Consider the following 23,134-nt stretch of genomic DNA (forward strand, 5'->3'; position numbering starts at 1 on the left):
TATTTTGTTTTTTATTTCATTTCATTTGTTTTACTTTATTTTCTGTTATTTTATTATTTTACATTATTTTTAAAGAGAGATAAGCAGCCAAAAGCATGCTGAAAAGTGAGTTTGTTTTTGTGATGGGTCCAACAACGGCGGGACAAAAGCCAACCGAATTTTTTTGCTACACATTTTCTTGCTCCAGTTGCTTTCTTGAGAACTGGAAGCAAGACACATCAGGGTCTCCCCAACGTTACCCCAAAGTTATTCAAGACGCCTCATCTTATAATTTGTAAGCCAGTCAGAATCACCTTGTAGGAAAGATGAGCAATGTAGACATAGCACTTAGACTTATATACCGTTTCATAGCACCTTACACCCCCCTCTAAGTGGTTTACAGAGTCAGCCTTTGGCCCACAACAATCTGGGTCCTCATTTTACTGACCTTGGAAGGATGGAAGATTGAGTCAACCTTGAGTTGGTCAGGATCAAACTCCTGGCACTCGGCGGAGTCAGCCTGCAATACTTATTCTGACCACTGCACCACCACGGTTCGTGAATTAGAAATTAAGCAATAAGCAAACAATGTCCTTGTGAAGTTGGTTGCTCTGAGCAAGAGGAACGACCTAAGTCAACAATCCTGTTTGTAATGACCCAGATTGTCAACGAAGAACATTTCAGAATAAACATCCAGAGCACAATATTGTGGGGATTTTTGTTGAGCGCTCCTGCCCCCCCCCCCAGGCAGACACATCCTTTTCGGCTTAACGCTTGTCAACTTCCATCCATCCAAGCGGATGGTGTAATATAAATAATATCTATTACACGGTAATTGCAAGGACAATCCCCCCCCCCAGTAAAACACTTTTCTGGATCCATTGTGTTTGTGCAAGCATGCGTACTCTCCAGATGCCAACGTAATGCGCACTTCAGCTGCCTAATATGCACACTGGGGGGGGGGGGGAAGCCCGACTCCTTTGACTTCAATAAATCACACAAATTTTACACTCGCGTGTGCCATGACAGCCAGCTAATTAGAGAAGCAAAGGCAAACTTAGGAAGTTTGTCTGTATTTTTTGGATGCTGGGAAACAGAAGAAAAAGACTGTAAGAAGATTCAGAGGGCTTTTTGATTCAAGGTTGCTTCGAATAAATAAAGTCAAGCTATTCTCCAAAGCACCTGAAGGCAGGACAAGAAGCAACAGATGGAAACTAATCAAGGAGAGAAGCAACCTGGAACTAAGGAGAAACTTCCTGACAGTTAGAACAATTAACCAGTGGAACTCCTTGCCTCCAGAAGCGGTGAATGCTCCAACACTGGAAGTTTTTAAGAAGAGACTGGACAACCATTTATCTGAAATGGTATAGGGTTTCCTGCCTGAGCGGGGGGGTTGGACTAGATGACTTCCAAGGTCCCTTCCAACTTTCTTCTTCCTCTTCCTCTTCTTCTTCTTCTTATTATTATTATTATTATTATTATTATTATTATTATTATTATTATTATTATTATTATTATTATCTCTTTTGAGCCAGACGTCTAAGGTGTTGAGCTGTTTGTTTGTAGATAGTCCTCCTTTTATGACTGGTTGTTTGAAGCTATGACAGACACCCCAAAATGGGACTGACCACCTGGATTCCCAGTTCTGACATCCAGGCTGTGCCTCCCAGTCACATGACCGCCTTTGGATGCTTCACGACCGTCACAACCTACGACTGAAATTGTGTGCTTGCCTGGACTACCTCGCAGCTCCTGTTCTTCTGTGCTCTGAATCCCCCAACCTCAAAAAAAAGGAGAAATCTATCAATAGGACAAATGGCGTTTCCATAATCCAGGTTTAAAGTAGGCTGCCTTGACTATCAATGATGCCGCCTTTGAACCAACCCAGAATTGTCTCGGAATTTCCACCACAATTTGTTAAGGCTCAGGATTCATCTCCTTAATAGCTGCAGTTCCCTCTGCTTATCTCTTTGCTCCTATTAGTTTACAAGAAATAAGAGTTGTTTTATCTCAGAGGCATTACACTTGGGAAAATGGTAAAAAGAAAACATACGCCTAAATTCCATTAAAATAAGCAACACATTAAGCTCAGTTTACAGCTGCTGCAGCGGCATGCATTATCTACAGTATCACTAACGTCTAAAATGGGTGCAACACTCCCTTCCCACCAGGAAGGTAGCTTGCACAAGTTTGCTTCTCATCTTTTCCAATATTTGAGGGTCTGCCACAAAGAAGAAGGGGTCAACCTATTCTCCAAAGCACCAAAGGCAGGATAGGAAGCAACGGATGGAAACTAATCAAGGAGAGAAGCAACCTAGAACTAAGGAGGAATTTCCTGGCAATGAGAACAATTAACCAGTGGAACAACCTGCCTCCAGAAGTTGTGGGTGCTCCATCACTGGGTGCTTTTAAGAAGAGATTGGACAGCCATTTGTCCAGAATGATATAGGCTCTCCAGTTGAGCAAGGGATTGGACTAGAAGACCTCCAAGGTCCCTTCCAACTCTGTTGTTCTGTTCTGTTCTGTTCTGTACCTACAGAAGACAACATATCCTGTCTAAATGCATGTGTTTGCCATCTCTCCAATCCCCGCCACATTTTAACTGCTGAGTTCACAGATCAGATTGGCGATTAAGGCTGCATGGAGACAGCAAGTAATGTGAGAAAACTGATTTGTGGAAACAATTAAGGTTCAACTGCTGTTGACTGCAAAAAGCATCTTTCCCAAATCAAGGATTCAGATCGACTCTATTTAAACCGGCCTTCTGAATGGTGAGTGATGGGCCGCTGTTCTTGGCTGTCATGATCAGATGTTTCAAACTGATGTATCAAACCAGATTAGGGTGATCTGCTAAGGTTTTGTCTCTTCTGGATTTGGTACAAACTGGAAAAGTGCTGGTTTTATCGAAGCATTTGTTTTGCACCGTTTCCCTGCTAGCTCCAGAAAAAGTTCCTGTCAGGAAAAATTGTGTCAGTTTCACCAAGATGGATTTCAGAAATGTGTCAATTTCACCAAAATGAATTTCAGAAATGTGTCAATTTCACCAAGATGGATTTCTTCTTCAGAAAATGTGCCAGTTTCATCAAGGAGGATCTCTTTTTCAGAAATACGTCAATTTCACCAAGAATTTCTTCTTCAGAAATGTGTCAATTTCACCAAGATGAATTTTTTTTCCTTCGGAAATGATTTAACCTGTACATGTGAATATCTGAGTGTTAAAAGGAGAAAACCTCAAATTAACTTACTTCCTCCTATTCTTTTGTTTCCAGCAAAATGGCCAACTGAACAGATCCATGTTGACCTCTGCAACAAGGAAATGTTGGGGTAGATAATTGGCCATGCTTTGGCTTCCCTAGATCTGATTACAAATTCCCTACTAAGGGAAAATGTGAAACCAGAATCCCTGCTTCTGTGGAGGCAGATGAATGCGCAGCCAGATGTGCAAAAGCCATTCAGGATGCTAATGTGGGTGTGATGTCAGAAAGTGATTTATCCACAACATCTCTATTCCCACTCCGGTGGCCTTGGATGACACAATTGCTTTGGTCTTCCTCCTCTCTGGAGGGGAGGGGGGCGTCTAGTGAAATTGACAGGGTTATTATTACTCTTCTTTAAAAGACGTCTGCATATAGAGTCAGTTTGGTGGAGTGGTGAAGGTGCTGGAGTGGAAACTAGGTGGCTGTGAGTTCTAGTTCCACCTTAAGCATGAAAACCAGGTGGTGGGTGACTTTGGGCCAGTCTCATCATTGCCCAATCACCTGGCAGGGGTTGTTGTGGGGAAAATAAGGAGGAATTATTAGCTACGTGGTGGCCTAGAGGTAAAGACTCTCGCCTCCCATTCGGAAGGTTGAGAGTTCAATCCTAGGTAACAGCAGATGTTTCTCTCTAGGATGCAAAGAAAAAAAATCTGCTGTGAACTCCAACTAGGCGTCAGGAAGGGCATCCAGCCAGTAAATGCTCAACTCTATCCAGTTGTCCCGGCTCTACCCCGAACTAAGCAATTACTGGGTCATAAATAGGGAGATTATTAGGTATAATTGTATTGAGTTGAACAATATACAGAACGGATGGATAGATGGACAGGTGGATGAATAGGTGAGTGGATGGGCACTTTAATTTGTATGCTGCCCATCTCACTATCTACATCAACTGTTGATATATAGACATACATATAAAAACATGTTGTCCACCAGGTGGCAGCACTTGGCCAACCCTGGTTTATCTCTCCAGGCAAAGCACCAGAGACCTGGATAATACTTGGAAAGGAGACCACTATGAAATCCCACATTGGAGGGCAGACTAGGAAGCCGGAGAAAGACACCAGCAGCACCACACTTCGCTCCTGTATCCTCACAAGGAAAACTGCAAGGGAGAGGGGCCGAAAGTTGAGCTCCACTTCCTACCCAACCCTGAAAAACCCATTGTACACTAGGGAGAGGATCCCCAACCTCTGATCCGTGCACCAGCAACTGGTCCGGACAAACAAGCGCAGCACCCTCCGGTCCACGGAAAAAAACTTTCCGCACGGAACTGGTTTCTGGTGCCCAAAAGATTGGGGGGGCCTCTGCACTAGGGGGAGCTGTCCCTCTCTAGCTTAGTCTTTAAAAGCTATCAGATAAAGACATTGCAAAGACAATCCCCCCCCCACCTGCTGCCCTCTATTTTCCCCGAGCTCGCCAACGGCTGATTCCCAGAGCTGGGGGGCTGGGGGGAGCGCGCTTTCTGGCCCCTTCTTCTCCACCCTCGGGGACCCAGCAGCTCTCTTTTCTTTCGAATGAAAAGGAAAGCGAGTGGAGAAGGGGAGGGGGAGAAAGGTTGAGGTGAAATGGGGAGGGGGGCAGCGCCAGCTTCGGGCTGAGTTTTTCCCTCTGACTCTCCAGCCAATGTCTTCATCTGTGACGTGTGGGCGAGCGGTTGCCTCCTTCTTATTTAACACCCACCCGAGGCAGGAGCGGCTCTCTCTCTCTCTGTCTACCTACCTACCTACCTACCAACGCGCTAGCCGCCGCATTCACCGGGGCTGCAAACGGGCAAGGGGGGGCAGGGGGGAGGCCCGCCCCGCTGCACTTACCAGCGCCCCCACCTTGCGCTCCCCCCCCCCGCCCACCTTCCAGCCAAATCCGACCAGAGCCAGCTGGCTGCTTGACTATATAGCTTGCAAGGAACCACCTTTCCAAGGGGGAAAGGAGAGGTGGGGGGGCTCCTTTCCTTGTCCATCCCCTCCTTTTTTCTTCTTCTTTGCATTCGGGTTAGGGGTCCCCTCGGCGGCTCAGGGCTGCCCTTAGAAGTGGGGGGGGGGAGCGCGCGAACATTTGCAGGTTTCAGGGGGGAATAAAAGAGAGAGCAGGGAAGTGGCCGGGATGGGAACCGCAGAGCGCTGAGTTTTATTTTTATTTTATTTTATTTTATTTTCCGGCAAGAGGTGGGGGGTTGAGTTGAAATTTTGCTTCTCCACCGCTCCTCCCCCTCCCTCTTCCTCCTCCTCCTCCTCCTCTCCCCCCCCCCTTTCCTAGCTGTCAAGCGGCTGCTCTTGCGCTCCAGCCTTCGCAGCGGCGGCAGCAGCAGCAGCAGCTGCAGCCTCCGGAAAGGGCTGGAGAAGCAGGCGGGCCGGTCCGCGTTTGGAGACCGAGGCGCGCCGGAGGTGAGGATCTCCAAACCGGGCCGGAGAAGCTTGGCGGGGAGCCGGTCCCAGGGCACAGGAGGGGGCCGCCTCCTTCCTCTCGGGGGGGTCAAGCGCCGGCGGATGGGCTTGCGGCACCCCTTGGCTTGGCAAGGAAGGCTCCGGCAAAGCGGCTGGCGAGCATCGGGGGCGCCCGGGGCCGATTGCCAAGCTGCTGCTTCGGAAGACGGTGCGCTTTGGGGGCGCAGAACTGCTGCAGCTGCTGCTTTGACACCCCCGCCCCCCCCCTCTGAATTACAGCCACCGCCACCACCACCACCCATCCTGGGGCGCTCCGAGGACTTTTTCCCCCTTTCTTCTTCTTTTTGCTTGCTTTTGACCCCCCAGGACCAAAGGCAATAAATGCTGCGTTGGCCAGCCTGGAAGCGGCATCGTCCAGTTTGGAAAGGCTCGCCTCGCTGACCGCTGGCTGGCTGGCTTGGCTTGGCTGGCACGACCCCCTTCCTTCCTTCGCTTCGCTTCGCTTCGCTTCGCTTCGTATTTTGTGTTTTTGTGGGGACCAAAGCCGCGAGGATCTTTGGAAGACAGCGGTGGCCGAAGGAGGCCGGGGAAATTATTCAGGCCTTTCTCGCGAGATGGACGGAGCGCGGCAGCCGGAGAGGAAGACGACTGGATTGTGAATAAAAGAAGAGAGGAGGGGAAGGAAAAAAGAGAGAGAGAGAGAGAGAGAGAGAGAGAGAGAGAGAGAGAGAGAGAGCGCTTGCAAAGCCCACCCAACCCTGCTTCTCCCGGTCTCCGAGCCCAGGCTGCTGAATTGACCTCACCCTCCCCACCCACCCACGGTCTCTTTTCCAGCTTGCATTGGGACACCCCCCCCCACTGCCCCCAGCCCATTTTCTCCGGAGCCATGAAGCTGATCCTGGTGCGCAAATTCCGCGTTCTCATCCTGCTGGTCTTCCTGGTGGCGTGCACTCTGCACATCCTCGTCGATCTGTTGCCCAAGCTGGAGAAGCGAGCCGCGGGGGCCGAGGCCGGGGCGGCGGACGCTAGTCAGGGCTGCTCCTGCTCGCACACCGCCGCCGCCGCCCAGCCGGGCCAAGAGCGTGGCAGCTGGCCCAAGGAGGCTCCGCCGCCGTCTTCGCTGGAGCCGGAGCCGCCTCCGCCGGCGGCGGCGGCTGCAGCAGCAGCAGCAGCTCAGGAGGAACCCGGCCGGCCCGAAGCCGGCGCCTCGGAGGCGGCCGCGGCAGCCGCGGGCTGGCCTAGCAAGCACACGCTGCGCCTCTTGCAGGATTTCAGCAGCGAGCCCAGCTCCAATCTCAGCTCGCGCTCCGGGGAGAAAGGGCCGGGCCACGCCGAGCAGCAGCCGCAGCAGCAGCAGCCGCCGCCACCGTCGCCGCTTCGAGCCTTCAGCGCCGGTCCGGAGCTGGGCGGCGCGTTCCGCGCGAAAGGGAAAAGGAGAGTAGGCGACGGCTTGCAGAACGAGCCCCACTCGCCGCCGTTGCTGCCGGCTTTCCGGGAGGAGGCAGAGGAAGAGGAGGCGGCGGGGGTGGCGGGGCCCGCGGGCGCCGGCTCTCGCCTGGCCGCCCTCTTCGCCCACCCGCTCTACCAGCTGGCCGTGCCGCCGCTGGACGAGGCCGACCTCCTGTTCAACGTCAACAGCGACATCCGATTCAACCCCAAGGCGGCGGAGAATCCCGAGTGGTGAGTGAGTAAGGGAGGGGTGGGTTGGGGGGAGGCAGAGAGACAAGGTTGGGGGAGAGAGGGGAGGAGGAGGAGGAGGAGGATGGGGGGTTGTATACAGCTTTGCGAGACGGGCAAAGGTTTTGGGTTCGCACGACCGGCTGAACCTCGGGACGGGGGGGGGGGATGGGGGTGTTTGTAGGGCTTGGTAAGCCAGAGGAGAGAATCCTGGGCGGTGGAGAGCAGACTTGAGGGTGCCCCTTCGTCCTCAGGTGTTCTGAACTGTTGACCAGGTGGTAACTTGTGAATGCGAGCTATCGGGTAACTTGTGAATGCGAGCTATGGAGGGGTTTAATGAAGGAGATTATTTGTAGCACAGGGTTGAAATGAGGGGTCCTTGGGGTGCTCTGAGCTCAGGGAGCAACAAGGATCCCCTTATCGGGGTTTTGTTCGCCAAGGCTGAAGGTGCGAAGTGGGACAGCTGGTCAAGCGGACTTTAAGGTGTGATGGGAACCCAGAAAGTTGTGGCTTGCCCATCAAGATGGAGGCTGTTGTGTGTCAAGCCATGTGGTTGATCAGCCAAGGTTTTACAGTGTTAACCCAAATGGGTGTCCGTTTGCCTTGTACCAGTCTCCACACCACGATGGTCAGGGCCCCTTAGGGCCCTGCAGGAACCCAACCTCAACATATCTGGCCACCTAGTTATGTCTTTGGGAAGTCCACAACTCACTGAAATGGATTCACTAAATCATGATCTTTGGCTTTCGATGGATGTCTGAGCCAGGTCCTAGCCTTAAAGCCAAGTTTAGCTCAAGTGTGGGAGCAGGAACCCTCCCCCACCCACCCACTTCTCCTTCCCCACATCGTGGAGATGTTCCTTCTGAAGGATGAAGCGTGGCTGATGTTGAATGGCTGACATTGGTGCTGGGTGGGCTAGTCTGCCTTGAAAAACCACAGATGCAGAATAATTGGCTTTGAGTACTCTCCCACTGGACCATCAAATTGGAATGTTCCTCTTTCTACCTCTCATTCTGACACCCTCCCCCTTAAAAAAAGCCCCTTTTGAGAACCAGAGAAAAGAAGGATGGTAAGAAAACAGTTTCCTTCTCTCCTTGCTGCATTTAAGATTATATATATATATATATATATATATATATATATATATATATATATATATATATATATATATATATATAATAGAAGCTTTGCCTGGATGGATCATTCTAGGGGGTTGCTTTATACAGGAGAAAGCTGACTGGATTCTGAGCTCTTGTTCCCCCCCCCCATTGAAAGAGAGAAGATTGCTTTGTATTGTTTGACACCTCCCCCCCCCCCAATACACACCCTTTGCAAGCAATAGGAGAGGGGATTTCAGAATATTCTCTATCTACTTTCAGGCAATGTGTCCCCAAATCTTTTTTTTTAAAAAAAAATATATCTGAAAATGTTGTGTGTGGGGGTCATTAGGTTCACCCCCACCTCTCAATTGTGGACCTTGATTGAGATTAAGCTAACCTTGAATGGTGTTTGCTCCCATTCTGTTTGTCTTTCTGCTTTTGACTTTAAAAAATATTGAAAGAGTCAAGCACACCCTTGCCCAAAATTAAAAAGAAGACTCTGTTGTGGCTGATGGGCCTCGCCTCCATCAAAGGCTCTGTCCCTTTCTTGATCTTGCATTAGGTGGCTCTGCCAAAAACAGTATTTGAAAATATAATCAGCTCTTTTTCATTGACATATAAGAGAGAAAATATTTCTCTCTCCCTCTCCCTTCCTTCCTTTCTCCCTCTCTTCCTCCCTCTTTCTTTCTCTCTCCTTCTCTCTCTCTCTCTCTCTCTCCCTCCCTCCCTCCCTCCCTCTTGGTATCTTCCAGATTGTAAACCTCATCATCCTCAGCCGAGCTGTCCAAGGAATATAGACACGATCATCTGGTCATTGGGAAAGTGCCACCTTAGGAAGACAAGGAAAATTTGGCATTGTTGAATAGGACATTATCCAGGAAGAATGTGGAAACAATTGTTAGAGTGGTTGATTTTATTTTAAGGCAGCTGGCGAAGCGAATTCATGGAAAGAAGGGAAAAAGCTAGTGTGTTTTGATAGGTTAAAAGAACTGGACTGAAATCAAGGAGAAGTTCATTTTATTAGCCTGCCTTCATCCATGTGAGCTCACTGGCTGACTTTGGGCTGATCCATCACCCAAGCATCCCGGCAGGATTATTGTGGGATAAAATAGGAAGCAGGACAATGGATGAAATTGACCGCTGAAATTGACGAATGAAATTGACTAATAGGGGAAGGAAAAAAGGAAGATGAACCCCGGGAAGAAAAGGAAAAAAATAGCTTGCCCCTCCCTCCTCTGCAAAGATAGAGCTATTGTAGACCAGGCAAGGCGTTTATTTCCTAGAAAAGGTAAACATTCTGGTCTTTTTGCTAAACCTTGCATCCCAAAAGCAGGAATAATTAAAAAAAACTTACCAAAGTATTTCTTTTTAGCCCATCCCAGGTCTCTCTTACGATCATTGTGGTTGTATAATCTCCACCCCATCCGTTCTAAAATTACAAGCATCTCATTAAATGACCATGGTTCTTACGACAGGATCTTGCTGACGTCACCTTCCAAGATGAAAGGGACGTTGTGGGAGAGAGGAAAAAAAAAAAAAACCAGTCTTTTTATGACTTTTCTTATTTTCTCCCAAGAGTTCCATAAAAACATCAGCATTCTTGATCTGAAGGTATAATCAACAAATACGACTTCTTAAAAATACCACGTGAGCCTCTGGAGGTCAATGTGGAGATATGTTGTGTTCAGTTAGAGCCGGGATCGCTGTGCTGTGTGAATCCAGCCTTTGTGACTTGTAAACAACACTTTTGATGTTGTCTGAACTCAGCCAGCTGTGGTTTATTCAAACATGGTTGAACTATCTGCGCTCCTATTAAAGACAGACAATGAGAGTTGTCTACGTACCCCATAAGGCAGCATCCAATAGTCCTTAACTGAGCTTGGAAAGGAAATCAAAGTTGGATATTCTTAATTCCTGGATGGATCCCTAGGATATCTCTGGGCTGTAAACTAACTAGAAGATTGAAAATCATTTCTTAATATTAGCAAGAAAAATCACTCGGACGTATCTGTGACCTTCTCAGCAGTTGAGTCCAACTTGAAGTCTTGACACAAGGACTGAGTTGCCTCTTTCCATTTATGGCTGGTTGATTTTTTTTTTAGTTGTTTTGGGGTTCAAAGGCACCTCAGATGTGATTGTTCATCCAAGGCTGCCCTCTTCCTTCAGTAACATTAATAACAACAGGATTGTAGAAGTCCATTTCTTCTCCTTGCTGAGGGTCAACCGTCTCTTATTATTTATGAATGGAAATGCATAGCTTGCCTTTTGAATTAGAGGCTCACCAGAGCAGCCTGCAAAACATCAACATCTCAGTGCTTAAAATATTTAAATGCTTTTCCTGCCCAACTCTGGGAAGGGGGGGGAGGAAGCAAAAAAACAAAACAAGAAAAAAAGGCCAAAGAAAGAACCGTCTCCTTGATCTCTATCTTGGCCCGGAAAATTCATTCATTTATAAAAGTGGAGAATCTTTTTGTCTTGAGTCAACAACCAAGCTGTTCTTTTTCCAGGCTGTTTGTTTGTTTTTCGTTCTAATGTCCTCAGTGTTGCCTTTGCAAAAGAGTGAAATAAATCCAGTTGGAATCTACACCTAGAGAAAATGCCCTCTTTTAAAACTTTTCAACCAGTCAAACTTCGTACTAGTCATCCCAACCATCCCAGGAATGGAATCATTCTGGTTTTGTAAACCTCAGAACTGGGACTGAAAAATATTTCTCTTGGTCTTTTCTTCTCAGCGTGGCCCACCAGGGTTGTCTGATGATGGATCTCATGTTCTTCAGCTAGCATGAAGAAATAGTGTTGGTGGATCAGCGACTCAGACAAATGGCTGCCCAGTCTCTTCTTAAAAACTTCCAGTGTTGGAGCACTCACAGCTTCTGGAGGCAGGTTGTTCCACTGGTTAATTGTTCTGTCAGGAAGTTTCTTCTTAGTTCTAGGTTGCTTCTCTGCTTGATGAGTTTCCATCCGTTGCTTCTTGTCCTGCCTTCAGGTGCTTTGGAGAATAGCTTGACTCCCTCTTCTTTGGGGCAGCCCCTGAGATACTGGAACACTGCTATCATGTCCCCCCCTCGTCCTTCTCTTCGTTAAACTAGACATACCCAATTCCAGCAGCCGTTCTTTATATGTTTACAACGGGTTGTAGTGTCCTGAGGCCACAGGACTGCCATTTAGGTCCTTCCTAAATGGCATCCAGCAAGCTAAGTTCAGTGGGGAAGCTGGACCCGCTAAGACCTGCATGATTCGCTTAATGGCAGCGATTCTCTTAAAGGTCATAAAGTTGGATGTGACTCTCTTAACAACCACCTTGATTAATCATAGAAATACCTGGTTCTCATTTGTGGCTGGACTACTTGAACAGATAAACCCGGAGTCTCTAGCTTCTGGTAATATCCAGCCAGCAAAATGCTGCTTCTTTAAAAAAAAAAAAAAAAAAAAAATTCTCTACATTTTTTCCCATTCTCCTGAAATAGTGCAGTGCAGAAATATTATAAACCCAGAGGGACACATTTTGCCCATGTTTCCTCTGAAGTAAATTGTATTGGAAGTGTAGTCTGGGAAAAAGAGGGTCTATTCCTGTTATTTACCGATTCAGGCAAATTGCTTGCAGCCTTGAAATCTTAGCTGCAGCTTGAAAACTTGAAAGAAAGAAAAAATAGGGCAGCCAACATAATACCGGTGGGCATAATGGTGGAGGGGGTGGTTTTCTTTGTTTTATTTCCGAATCCTAACCATCTAATCATATGTACATGCCTTAGCAGTGTGTGTCTATTAGAGACCTATCAATCATCCCATATTTAGAGGCAGCTGGTCTGATAACATTGAATAGAAGAATGGAGCCTTTAGGATGTATGCGATGCCCGGCAGATTTTTTCGTTCGGCTTTAACTTTGGAGGACAAAATTGCATTTTGTGCGTGCCTGTTGGTGGCGGCTTCTTGAGCCGGTGGCTGATGCGTTTTTTCGGGTTTATCTTGATTCGCGGTGACGTTTCCTTGGCGAGATGCTCAGAAGGGAAGCGTTTTGCTTCCTTCTTCCCAGAGCTGAGAGAGAAGACTGGCCCATAATCCCCCAGCTGGCTTGGTGCTTCAGGCAGGATTAGAACTTGGGTCTCCCTGTGGTTTGTCACCATTAGAGAAACTGGTTCTCATTTCCGAAGGCTGCCTCTTAATAACAAGTGTTGAAAGAAAGATTTGCAGATCGTCCTCAGTTTATGACCACAATCTGGACAAGAATTTCCGTTACCAAAGAAGGTGGTTGTTTACTGAGTGGTGCCTGGGAGGGGAGAAGAGCAGAGGGGAGGGGAGGGGAGGGAGGGAGGGAGGGAGGGAGGAAGGGGGAGTGAGAAGAAAGGAAGAGGGGGTAGGGAAGAAAGAAGAAAGGAAGAGGGAGGGAGCATGGGGAAGGAAGGAAGGAAGGAAGGAAGGAAGGAAGGAAGGAAGGAAGGAAGGAAGGAAGGGGGGTAGGGATGAAGGAAGAAAGGAAGAGGGAGGGAGCATGGGGAAGGAAGGAAGGAAGGAAGGAAGGAAGGAAGGAAGGAAGGAAGGAAGGAAGGAAGGAAGAGGGGGTAGGGATGAGGAAGAAAGGAAGAGGGAGGGAGCATGGGGAAGGAAGGAAGGAAGGAAGGAAGGAAGGAAGGAAGGAAGGGGGGGTAGGGATGAAGGAAGAAAGGAAGAGGGAGGGTGGGTGGGAGGAAGGAAGGAAGGTAGGAAGAAAAGGGAGTGATGAAAGGAAGAGGGAAGGAGGAGTGATGGAAGGAAGAGAAGGAAGGAAAGGGAGGGAGTGATGAAAGGAAGTGGGAAGAAGGGAGAGGGAGGGAGTGATGGAAGGAAGGAAGGAAGGAAGGAAGGAAGGAAGGAAGGAAGGAAGGATGGAAGGAAGGAAGGAAGGAAGGAAGGAAGGAAGGAAGGAAGGAAGGAAGGAAGGAAGGAAGGAAGGAAGGAAGGAAGGAGCTTGACTTCACCAAGGCGATGCTAAAGGACCTGCCTGAAGCCCTCCAGGTTTCTATTCTCCTCCTTCGATAGAGCCTGCCTATTCCCAGGCAAGGTCTCTCCAAATGGCAGAAGAGGAAAGCAATAAGAGATGCATGGTTAGCTTACTTCCCCGTCACTGCGCTTCTTTGAAGAAAAGACAGCTGAACTGGATAAAATTTTTGGCTCTGTTCTTTCAGCTGCTTCTCAATCTCTCCTTTGTTCCTTGGCTTCCAGATCTCCTTGCAGGCATTTGGCAAAGAGAGTCCCTGTCCTTCCACGGGGCAGCCTAGAGTTAAAGCGATAGAAACTCACCTGGTTTAAGGTCAGATGCAAAGACTGGCCATCGTCTATGGCAGGGGTTCTCAACCTTGGCAACTTTAAGACTTGTGGACTTCAACTCCCAGAATTCCTCAGCCAGCCAAGCTGGCTGAGGAATTCTGGGAGTTGAAGTCCACAAGTCTTAAAGTTGCCAAGGTTGAGAACCCCTGGTCTACAGACAGCCCCCTGCTCAAGCAGGAGAACCTATACCGTCTCAGACAGGTGAATGTCTAGTCTCTTCTTAAAAATCTCCAGTGAAGAAGCTCCCACGATTTCTGGTGGCAAGCTGTTCCACTGGTTAATTGTCCTCACTGTCAGGAAGTTTCTCCTTAATTCCAGCTTGCTTCTCTCTTTGATCAGTTTCCAACCATTAGTGACCCTTTGAAGTTACAACGGCACCGAAAAAATTGACTCATGACCAGTTGTCCCACTCTTGCGGCCGTTGCAGCATCCCCATGGTCACGTGATCAAAATTCAGACGCTGGGTCCGTATTTATGACGGCTGCAGCGTCCCGGAGTCACGCAATCTACACCTTTTGCGACTTTCCGACACGCAAAGTCCATGGGGGGGGCTAGCTTCACTTCACAGCCGTGTTACTAATGTAACTAACGGAAGCAATTTGCTTAATAGCTCTGGCAAGGACGGTCGTAAAATGGGGCAAAGCTCACTTAACGAACGTCTTAACTTAATAGCAAAAATTTGGGGCTCCACTATGGTCGTGAGTCAAAGGCTTACCCGTATTTCTGGGACAATCTGGGCGATGAAGACCGAGGGACTCAAATCCCAAACAATATCAGAAAGAACAATCCATCTTCCAGATTATAATGGTATGCGAGAAAGACCTTGGGAGATAAGGTGCAGAGATGCTGCCTAAGGAGCGGTGACCGAATAGACGGCATAGCCCACCGCTGCATAAAGGGTGGAGAAAGAGGATCGGGAGGGATCCTCCCTGGTTATTGTGCTGTAATGGAAGCGGAGAGGAGAACTGTGTTTCCAGACGTGCAAGATTCTGTTAATGTAGCTTTACAATGGAGTAGAATTAGCTTACTTGGTCGTGTTTCCTGTCTGCTCTATCTGATAAAGCTGACACAGATACAACAGCAGCACAATAATGGATGGTTGTCCATCAGCCTTGTAAGTCAAAGGGATGCTTGAACTAGATGTTCTTGGCTTCCCTCTGAAATACGAAGAGCATCAAGACCAAACATGTCTCCATGGGGGAAGGGTATACTCCAAAGCGTTCCTCTGAGAAGACCTAACCTTGAATCAGAGACCACGTAGCTCCTGCAAGGTGGAACCCTCAGGAGACCTTCTCTAGATGTTTGGACTGGGTGGAGCTAAGTCACAATTGGCAAGGCGGTTTTTGATATACTGTATCTTGCTGCTGCAGTTGTCTATGGCCTTACGGGACTAACCAATAATAGCGTATGGATAGCAACGACTCCAGTGATGTCAAACTAGATTTGCCTGGAGCAGTGTGGCCATCACATTCTCTCCTGATGTAATTTCCAAGCCACCTCCAGATACCATACCTTGTGATATTTGGGAGTTGTTTCATCTCACTCCCTGTGATGTTAATGACCCTTCACATCTGATTGTGGGTTCCTACCGCTTCTTTGGAGTTTTCCAACACAACGACATTAAAATTCCAGAACTATCAACTAGATTCTTGTCCCCAAGTTAAATATACATACCGGTAGGTAAAAATGAGTAGGAGAAAGGACAGAGCAGTCAAATATTAACTCCCCCTTGCAACGGGAGGTTAGGTATCAAAGGTCACTTTAAAAAGAAAAAGCACAGGGATTGCTTAAAATGGTGGCTAAATTCATATCACTCCCTGAAGAAACCAATGTTCTGGTTTTGCAAAATGCAGTGTGCCTTCAACTGGATCAGCAGGTCTTTGTAAACGGAGTATCTTAAGCCACTGAAGAAGATGACAGGAAAGCTAACCAACATGAAGTCTCACCCAGCTTACCAATAAAGGAGAATATTTGTAGCCCAGGGTTGAAATGAGGGGTGGTTTTCTTGCAAATGTTTCATTACCAAACTAGGTAACGTCATCAGTGTTAGAAGGCAGGGAGGGTTGGGGGGGGGAGAAGGAGGAGGAGGAAGATGAGAAGGACATAGGGTCCCTCTTTTCTTGCAGAAGTTGCATTGCCCAAACTAGAGAACCTCACCAGTGCTAGTCCTGGCAGTAATGAAATCTCTGCAAGCTTCTTACAGAGCAACTGAGGACCCCTTACCCAACCTAGCCTGCTGTGTGAATGCATCTGCTGGTAGCTTACCTGAAGGGGTTCCTCTCGTGATGGGGGATAATTGAGTCAGACTTTCTGAGCATCAGAGTTCTCCAGGGTATGCTTGAGGTTTGGGTTGTGTTGTTAGGCGCTTCTGTCTCAGTGTAAACATAGGCACCGAGAGAGAGATTTGGATTGCTCTGCCCTTGGCCTGCTTTCAAACACAAATGGAGGATTTTTGACACAACCGTTCTCTCTTCCTAAGGAACTGAGACTCTTCTGTTTATATAGTCGCTTTCCAACATGCTTACAGTTTCTTGGCAGTGCAGGAAGCAGCTGAGATGGCGAGATGCTTGTTGATCTTTTTAAAAGTGGGAGAAATGCAAGCCATGAGGCTCTGAAATGATTTCAGAAGGACTTCCAGTTCCTTGTTGATGAAAGGAACCTAGTCTGGGGGCAACTACTTAATTTCTTTCTTGAGTTCTTTCTCCAGTTTAATCCCTTATGGGGCAATCCTGTCTAGGTTCAGTAAGTGGTCATTTCCTCCAGATGCTCTCTAGCAATTATTTCCTGACTTTTTAAGGGGGTGTCCAGGGGTACAGCTTCTTCTGAGCTGGGCTGAACTTCTTTAGATTGCAAATAGGAATGGAGTAAGTTGGTAAATAAGTAAGCAATGTTCTCCCTGTACACTGAGAAGAAATGGAGACATAAAACTGTGGTGGTGGATGGTTGCTAAAGGTCAACTAAGCCAGCCTTTAGCCTAGATGGGCATCAGAACCATTTTCAATCATCCATGATAAGTATCTGTCCAAACTGTTCTTAAAAACTCAAGAAATGGAGAAGCCTTGATAGCAGCATGACTTCCTCTGAAGGACATCTCCTGAGAGACTGGTGGGCTTCTTTTGCAGTTGGTTGAAAGTCCCATGTAGGGGTTGCAGTGTAGCCAAAGTGGTGGTCCACAATGAACAAACAATCAGCATGAACAATTTAGGTCAGATAGACCAATGTTTCTCAATCTTAGCAACTTGAAGATGGGTGGATGTCAACTCCCAGAATTCAGTTTTGGACCTTCACCCATCTTCAAGTTGCCAAGGTTGAGAGACAGACCACGGTTGGCTGAGGAATTCTGGGAACTGACGTCCACCCCTCTTCCAAGATTGCCAAGGTTGAGAAACAGTGAGATAGACCATGATTGGCTGAGAAATTCTGGGAATTGATGTCCACCCATCTTCAAGTTGCCAAGATTGAGAAACACTGAGATATAGCATGGTCTCCCTTGAGCCCAGGCTATCTCTTGGTTTCTAACGTAGAGCAGATCTATTTGGAGCATCTTTCTAGCTTGGCATCCATGTCCCCAAAGCAGTGCAAGATCCATTGCTGGCCCGTGAACAAAACCTGATCTTCTCTACTGAATCTCTCTTGTTTGTTTTTGGCAGGCAAAATGAAGCTAATGAAGATGAGGACTTTCTGCCCACGGGCGAAACGTCCGTCGATTCCTATCCGAACTGGCTCAAATTCCACATTGGTATTAATCGGTACGAGCTATATTCCAGGCACAACCCAGCGATTGGCATTTTGCTACACGATTTGGCTGCCCAGAAAATCACCAGTGTTGGTAAGTTGACGCGCCTTGTAGTTCAAGTTACTGTTGCCATCTGTGGGTAGGTGCCTCTGCATCTTCTCGGGCTGGATTTGGGAGATGCTTCTTTTGCATGAGTTGAGTTTGACTGTTGGTGGCATTTATATTTATAGTTATGATATTTAGAGTCTTTTTTTTATGCACTGCCCCACCCACCTTGGCCCTTAGTTCCACCCAGGTCCCCTGGCCACACCCCCTTTAGAATGCAACTGTTGAGTTGGTCCTTCAGGTCTTAGACCAGGTGTCTACAAACTTGGCACCTTGAAAACTGGTGGACTTCAACTTCAACTTGGCCCTTTGCACGTTGGCTGAGGAATTCTGGGAGTTGGTCCACAAGTCATCAAAGGGCCAAGTTTGAAGACCTGGAGAATTGTGACTTTCACACCTGAGAACAGATGAAGGTGAATAATGCTTAATTAGACCGACCCATAAAATCTATGTCAACTCTATGTCTGAATGAAGTTTATTGGGCTTTCGTCTCAAATAAAATGGAGGTAGGCAGAAGGTAGTTCACCCCACCCATGTTTTCATTCAAGGCTAACCAAACATATTAAACTGTGCTCCACTTTATCTCCAGGATATAACAGGTATTATACCATGTGTATTTAGCACTATACTTTTGGCCGCTGCCTGTGGAGTTGTTTTGTTTCTCCATGTACCCACAGGATTCTGGAAGTTGAAGTCCACACTTCTTAAAGCTGGCGCAATTGACAAACATTGGTTTAGGTCAGGGGTTGTCAAACCTGGCCCTTTTATGACTTGTGGACTTCAACTCCCAGGATTCCAGCCAGGCACGCTGGCTGAGGAATTCTGGGAGTTGAAGTCCACAAGTCATGAAGGGGCCATAGTTCCCCCATGTCTGGCTGAGGAATTCTGGGAGTTGAAGTCCACAGGTCATAAAAGGGCCATGTTTGAAGACCCATGGTTTAGGTAATGCCTAAATTGGTTTAGGTAATGTCTAGCCTGAAAAACCTCTGTTTTCTTCCTCCTTTTTTCCAAAATCCTTCCATAACCAGTGTTTACTGCAATGATTCAGCCTTGCCTAAAGCCGTTGGTGGAAAGAACTCTAATAATCTTTTATAGTAAGAGCTACTGGAACATTCAGGCTTTTCCAGGAGAAAGATGGAGACTCCATATTTCTGCAAAAAAAAAAAAAAAAAAAAGCAGTTTTGGATTCAGACCAAGTCTTTCTGTGCTGCCTAACTTTCCATATTTAACCAGGTTAGGTGCTGGCTGAGTTCAGCCTATGGGATAAGCAAACATGAAGAGATCAACAGTGGAGATCAACAGTGTTGCAGAAGCCATGATTGAGTTCTCCCAATCCTGCAGTAGATTGAAATTTGGAAGGATTAGGAAGAGGCTTCTGTCTCTTGAAAGACCCGTTTCTCCTTTTATTTTTATTTTTGTTTCATTCGGCACGACTCTCTTAAAAGATTTAATTAGACTGTCAAGGTTTCAACCGAATGCAAGCAGGACTTTGCTCAAGGAAAGGTGAGGTGCGTTGTGTGCCTCTTAATTGCCAGAACCAAAGTACAGAAATGACCATAATTAGCCATTTCTTTGTGCAATTGAAAATTTGCATCTCTAATAACGCCACCAGCGTGAGCCAACAGGCTCCTTAATTAGAAACCCTGCGTGCGTGGTGCACAGCATCGAGACGCAACATGTTAACAATTCCAGCCGCCTCTTTTTATCCTTATTAAAATTAGAAGGAAGATCACCCTTGATTTCCACGTCTGCAAGGCTTCTTTTATCTTCCTACCTGGCCAGAATGTGCTCATAAATGGAATCAGCTCATTTCTAACATCCCCAAGCATTTTTCGCTTGGGTGGGTCATGTAATTAAAAAGGGTACTGCAGAGTTATGGAAAGGAAGAGGACTTTGTGTGTCTGGGAGAAACTTCCAGCAAATGAGTCCAGAAGACGTGGGATGTTCTAAACCAGTGGTTCTCAACCTGTGGGTCGGGACCCCATTTGGGGTCGAACGACCATTTCATGGGGGTCACCAAACCATGCTGTCCACCATTTTGTTCCCTTTTCCCTAGCTGTCCTACTCCCTCTTATTGGTGGCCACACCCACTTGGGGGTCACCACAACATGGGGAACTGTATTATGGGGTCACGGCATTAGAAAGGTTGAGAACCACTGTTCTAAACGTTGTACATGTGACACTTACGATGAATGTTTAGGTGATCCAGCTTCTTCTCATGAAGTAGTCCTATGTTTTGGTCCAAGGCTGGGGAAAAGTCCTGTCTTCAAGGAAAAACAAAGTCCAGTTGTCTTTTGAAAAAGCAACTTTGGGATAACCAGCACCTGGATGACTGCCAGTCTCCATAGACAGATAAATTAGGCATTTTTTAAGGCATCTCTTTGCCCTCCTTTGCCCTTTTCCACCCAAGTCTTCCCTGAGAGCTGAACTAGAATCCAGACCAAACGAGATCCGAGATGTGGGCCAGCCAGACTGTCGTGTTTTCATATCACTTCATACGTCAAGTCGGAGTTTTGATTTGATTTGAAAGCTTGATGAGAGAGAGAGAAGAAAAGCATTATTTGGACCTATCAGATTGATTGAAAGGCACTTATTCTAACCCCTTGATTAGATGTCTCAGTTAGGAAAGCTGATTTGATCCAGGGACTCAGGAATATCCTATCTCCAAGTTGAAATGTTGCATGTTCTGGAATCTAATGTCTTATCAACACAGGAGTTAGTGGTTCCTATCCCACCACTCTGCATAAAAGCAAAACCATATGGTGTAATTTTTTGCCTTTCAAGATGCAAAGCCTACTGTAAAAAAGCAAAACAGAACCAAACCAAATAAATACAATAACACACTGACAACTAGCTGAGTGAATTTTAAATGTTGTGGGTCATTGACCGAATAAATATTATTGATGGATTGACTGATTTACTGATTGATTCCACTTTCTTTAGATTATGAAGGGAGTGGAAAGGTCTCAAAATGGTTGATAAACATCTGGATATAAAACTCAATGGCAGAGGGCCTACCCCACTGTTTTTGAGATTTTGAATAGGATTCTACAGCTGAATCAGGACAAGAAGCGATGGCTGGAAACTAATCAAAGAGAGAAGCACCCTAGAACTAAGGAGAAATTTTTTGACAGTGAGAACAATTAATCAGTGGAACACCCTGCCTCCAGAAGTTGTGGGTGCTCCATCACTGGAGGTTTTTAAGAACTGGACAGTCAGTTGTCTGAAATGGTGTAGGGTTTCCTGCCTGAGCAAGGGGTTGGACTAGAAGATCTCCAAGGTCCCTTCTATTATTCCGTTATCTATTCTAATCAGTTGAATTTAAATCTTGAAGTTTTTGCTAATCTGGGAGCCCCTTTATATCATTATCTGGAAACATATGAGTATTCCCACCCCCTCTTCACACACACACAAACACACACACACACACACACACACACACACACACACAACCTTCAGAGTTCCCCAGTATGTATGCTTAACTCAGGCTAAAGATTATCCAGGACTGTTTACGCAATCTTGAAAGCCCATAAAGATGCAAACAATACGTTTAATCTGTAGCCATCTCAGCAGCCCCTGGGCCAAGTGAGTGGAAAACTAAAGATGGGGTTAGGCAATCTTACACAAAGGTTAACCAAAGGCAAAAAAATTTTTTTAAAAAACCCATCAAGATCAGGCGATCAGCTTGACCCCCCCCCCCCAACATATTCTGCAGAGAAAAAGTCATAGCCGATTAAGAGGCAGTTTTGAATTTCAGCTGACTTTTTAACCTTTATTGCTTTCCGACTAAAAAGAATGCTGGAAGAGCTTGCAGCATTGCACAGTGGAGGGTTTTTCCACGACTCTCACCGGTTATGAGCCAAGCCTTAATTACAATCTGCTACCCAGCCCTTGCATTCTTCTTTGAGTCATCTGCCCTCTCACTTCCCAGATCATCCAGGTTGCTGGGATATGGCTCCAATTGGAAAAGACTCTGATCTGTGGAGCAGTTTACCTCTAAATTTGTGGATGGGTGTCTCCATCTCTGAAGGTTTTTTTAAGAAAGAAAGAAAAAGAAAGAGAGAGAGAGAGAGAGGGAGGGAGGAAGGAAGGAAGGAAGGAAGGAAGGAAGGAAGGAAGGAAGGAAGGAAGGAAGGAAGGAAGGAAGGAACAGTGTAGAAGAACAGGAAGAACTGGGGTCGGAGTCAGGCAAGTAATTAGCTTAGAGTCCTTATGTTCCCACAAGCAGTAGCAATAGCCCTTAGACTCATATAACTCTTCACAGTACTTTACAGCCCCTCTCTAAGCAGTTTACAGAGTCAGCATAGTGCCCCCCTCAGAAGGATGGAAGGCTATCAACCTTGAACTAGTCAGAATTGAACTGGTGACAGTGAGCACAGTTAGCCTGCAATAGTGAATTCTGAAGAAGAGACCGGACAGCCACTTGTCTGGAATGGTACAGGGTCCCCTGCTTAAACAAGGGGTTGGACTAGAAGACCTTCGAGCTCCCTTCCCACTCTATTGTTCTGTATTATTTTGTTTTATCTTGGCTCTATACCCCTTTCTTGACCTGGAGAAGTTTCCACCTTTTCTATGCAGTGACATAAGCATTCCTGTTTTCATTAGGTGGCATGTGAGCACCTGAAGGCATTTTTGACGTTAACTTAGGACCGTAATTTTGTGCTTTAGGTTGGTTTTCCTTTTAGGGTTCTTGTCTGTTTATTTTTGGATTTCAAGCCTGGCGATTTTATCGTAGTTGGCTTTCCATTCAGATTCGCCTCTCATTTTGCTTTTCGCTTTTTTAAGTATCCCCAGAGGATACTAAGCTACCGGTAGCGAAAGCAATCCATTAATTTCCTGGGGAAAGGGAGATGATTGGTTACTGGGTGAATGATAATGGGCACATCTCTTTGGGGGAGGCCCCGTTTGACGGATGACCTCGAAGTGCTTAACATAGCAAATAAAAATAAATCAGAATATATGATCCCAGTAGGCTGCAGGCATGAAAACATGTCTACTGCTGTTTTCCTAAGAGTTCCTGCAGAATAACAAGCTCGGCTGTGGAAGGGCAGATCTTCCCAGAATGTCCCAGTTTAGGACCATTCCTGAGTCATTGGGGAAACATCTCTGTGGGTCATTCAACCCTTCAGGGAGATCAAACTAGGAATCCAACGTCATGCAGGTTAGATGACTTTTATTGTAAAACAATCTGTGTCAGCCTTGACTTATGACCTTCATTCAGCCTGGAATTATAGTCCTAAGTTGAAGCATCAGATGATCAGATCTGAATTTACAGCTGCTTTTTTTACAACACTTGTTAGGTGGATGCAGTTGTTCAATGAATCCATTTTCCCCACTGGGTGTTTTTTGCTGGAAACCGAAAGTAACTGGCAGAAACCAGCAAAAAAGAGTCACAAATTGTGGCCACGTGACTGCAGATCTTGCAAACAGCTGTAAAAGTGAGCTGGTTTGAGACAAGTGCCAGACATGTCATCATATGAACCTCGGGGTTCTGTGGTCATCATAAGTCTAAACATGGTTCTTAGGGAGGTCTGTTGTAAGCTGGAACAACCGTTAAGCAAACGGTTGTACGTCAAGGACCACCTGTAGTAA

At 46.6% G+C, this 23,134-nt stretch overlaps 1 protein-coding gene across 1 annotated transcript in view; it reads left to right on the top strand.

Annotated features, from left to right (window-relative positions):
• The first annotated feature begins 6,454 nt into the window (after window positions 1-6,454).
• The window catches only part of FAM20C (FAM20C golgi associated secretory pathway kinase), a 42,386-nt gene continuing 25,706 nt past the window's right edge, over window positions 6,455-23,134 (top strand). The window contains exons 1-2 of the mRNA XM_039360589.1: window positions 6,455-7,300; window positions 17,352-17,530. Coding sequence (XP_039216523.1) covers window positions 6,507-7,300; window positions 17,352-17,530 — 973 coding nt within the window. The 5' untranslated portion in view covers window positions 6,455-6,506. The remainder of the gene's footprint in view (window positions 7,301-17,351; window positions 17,531-23,134) is intronic.

The sequence above is a fragment of the Crotalus tigris genome, unplaced genomic scaffold (genome assembly GCF_016545835.1).
Source record: "Crotalus tigris isolate CLP2741 ecotype Arizona unplaced genomic scaffold, ASM1654583v1 scf7180000019173.45859301935:6455823, whole genome shotgun sequence".
Taxonomy (NCBI): Eukaryota; Metazoa; Chordata; class Lepidosauria; order Squamata; family Viperidae; genus Crotalus; species Crotalus tigris.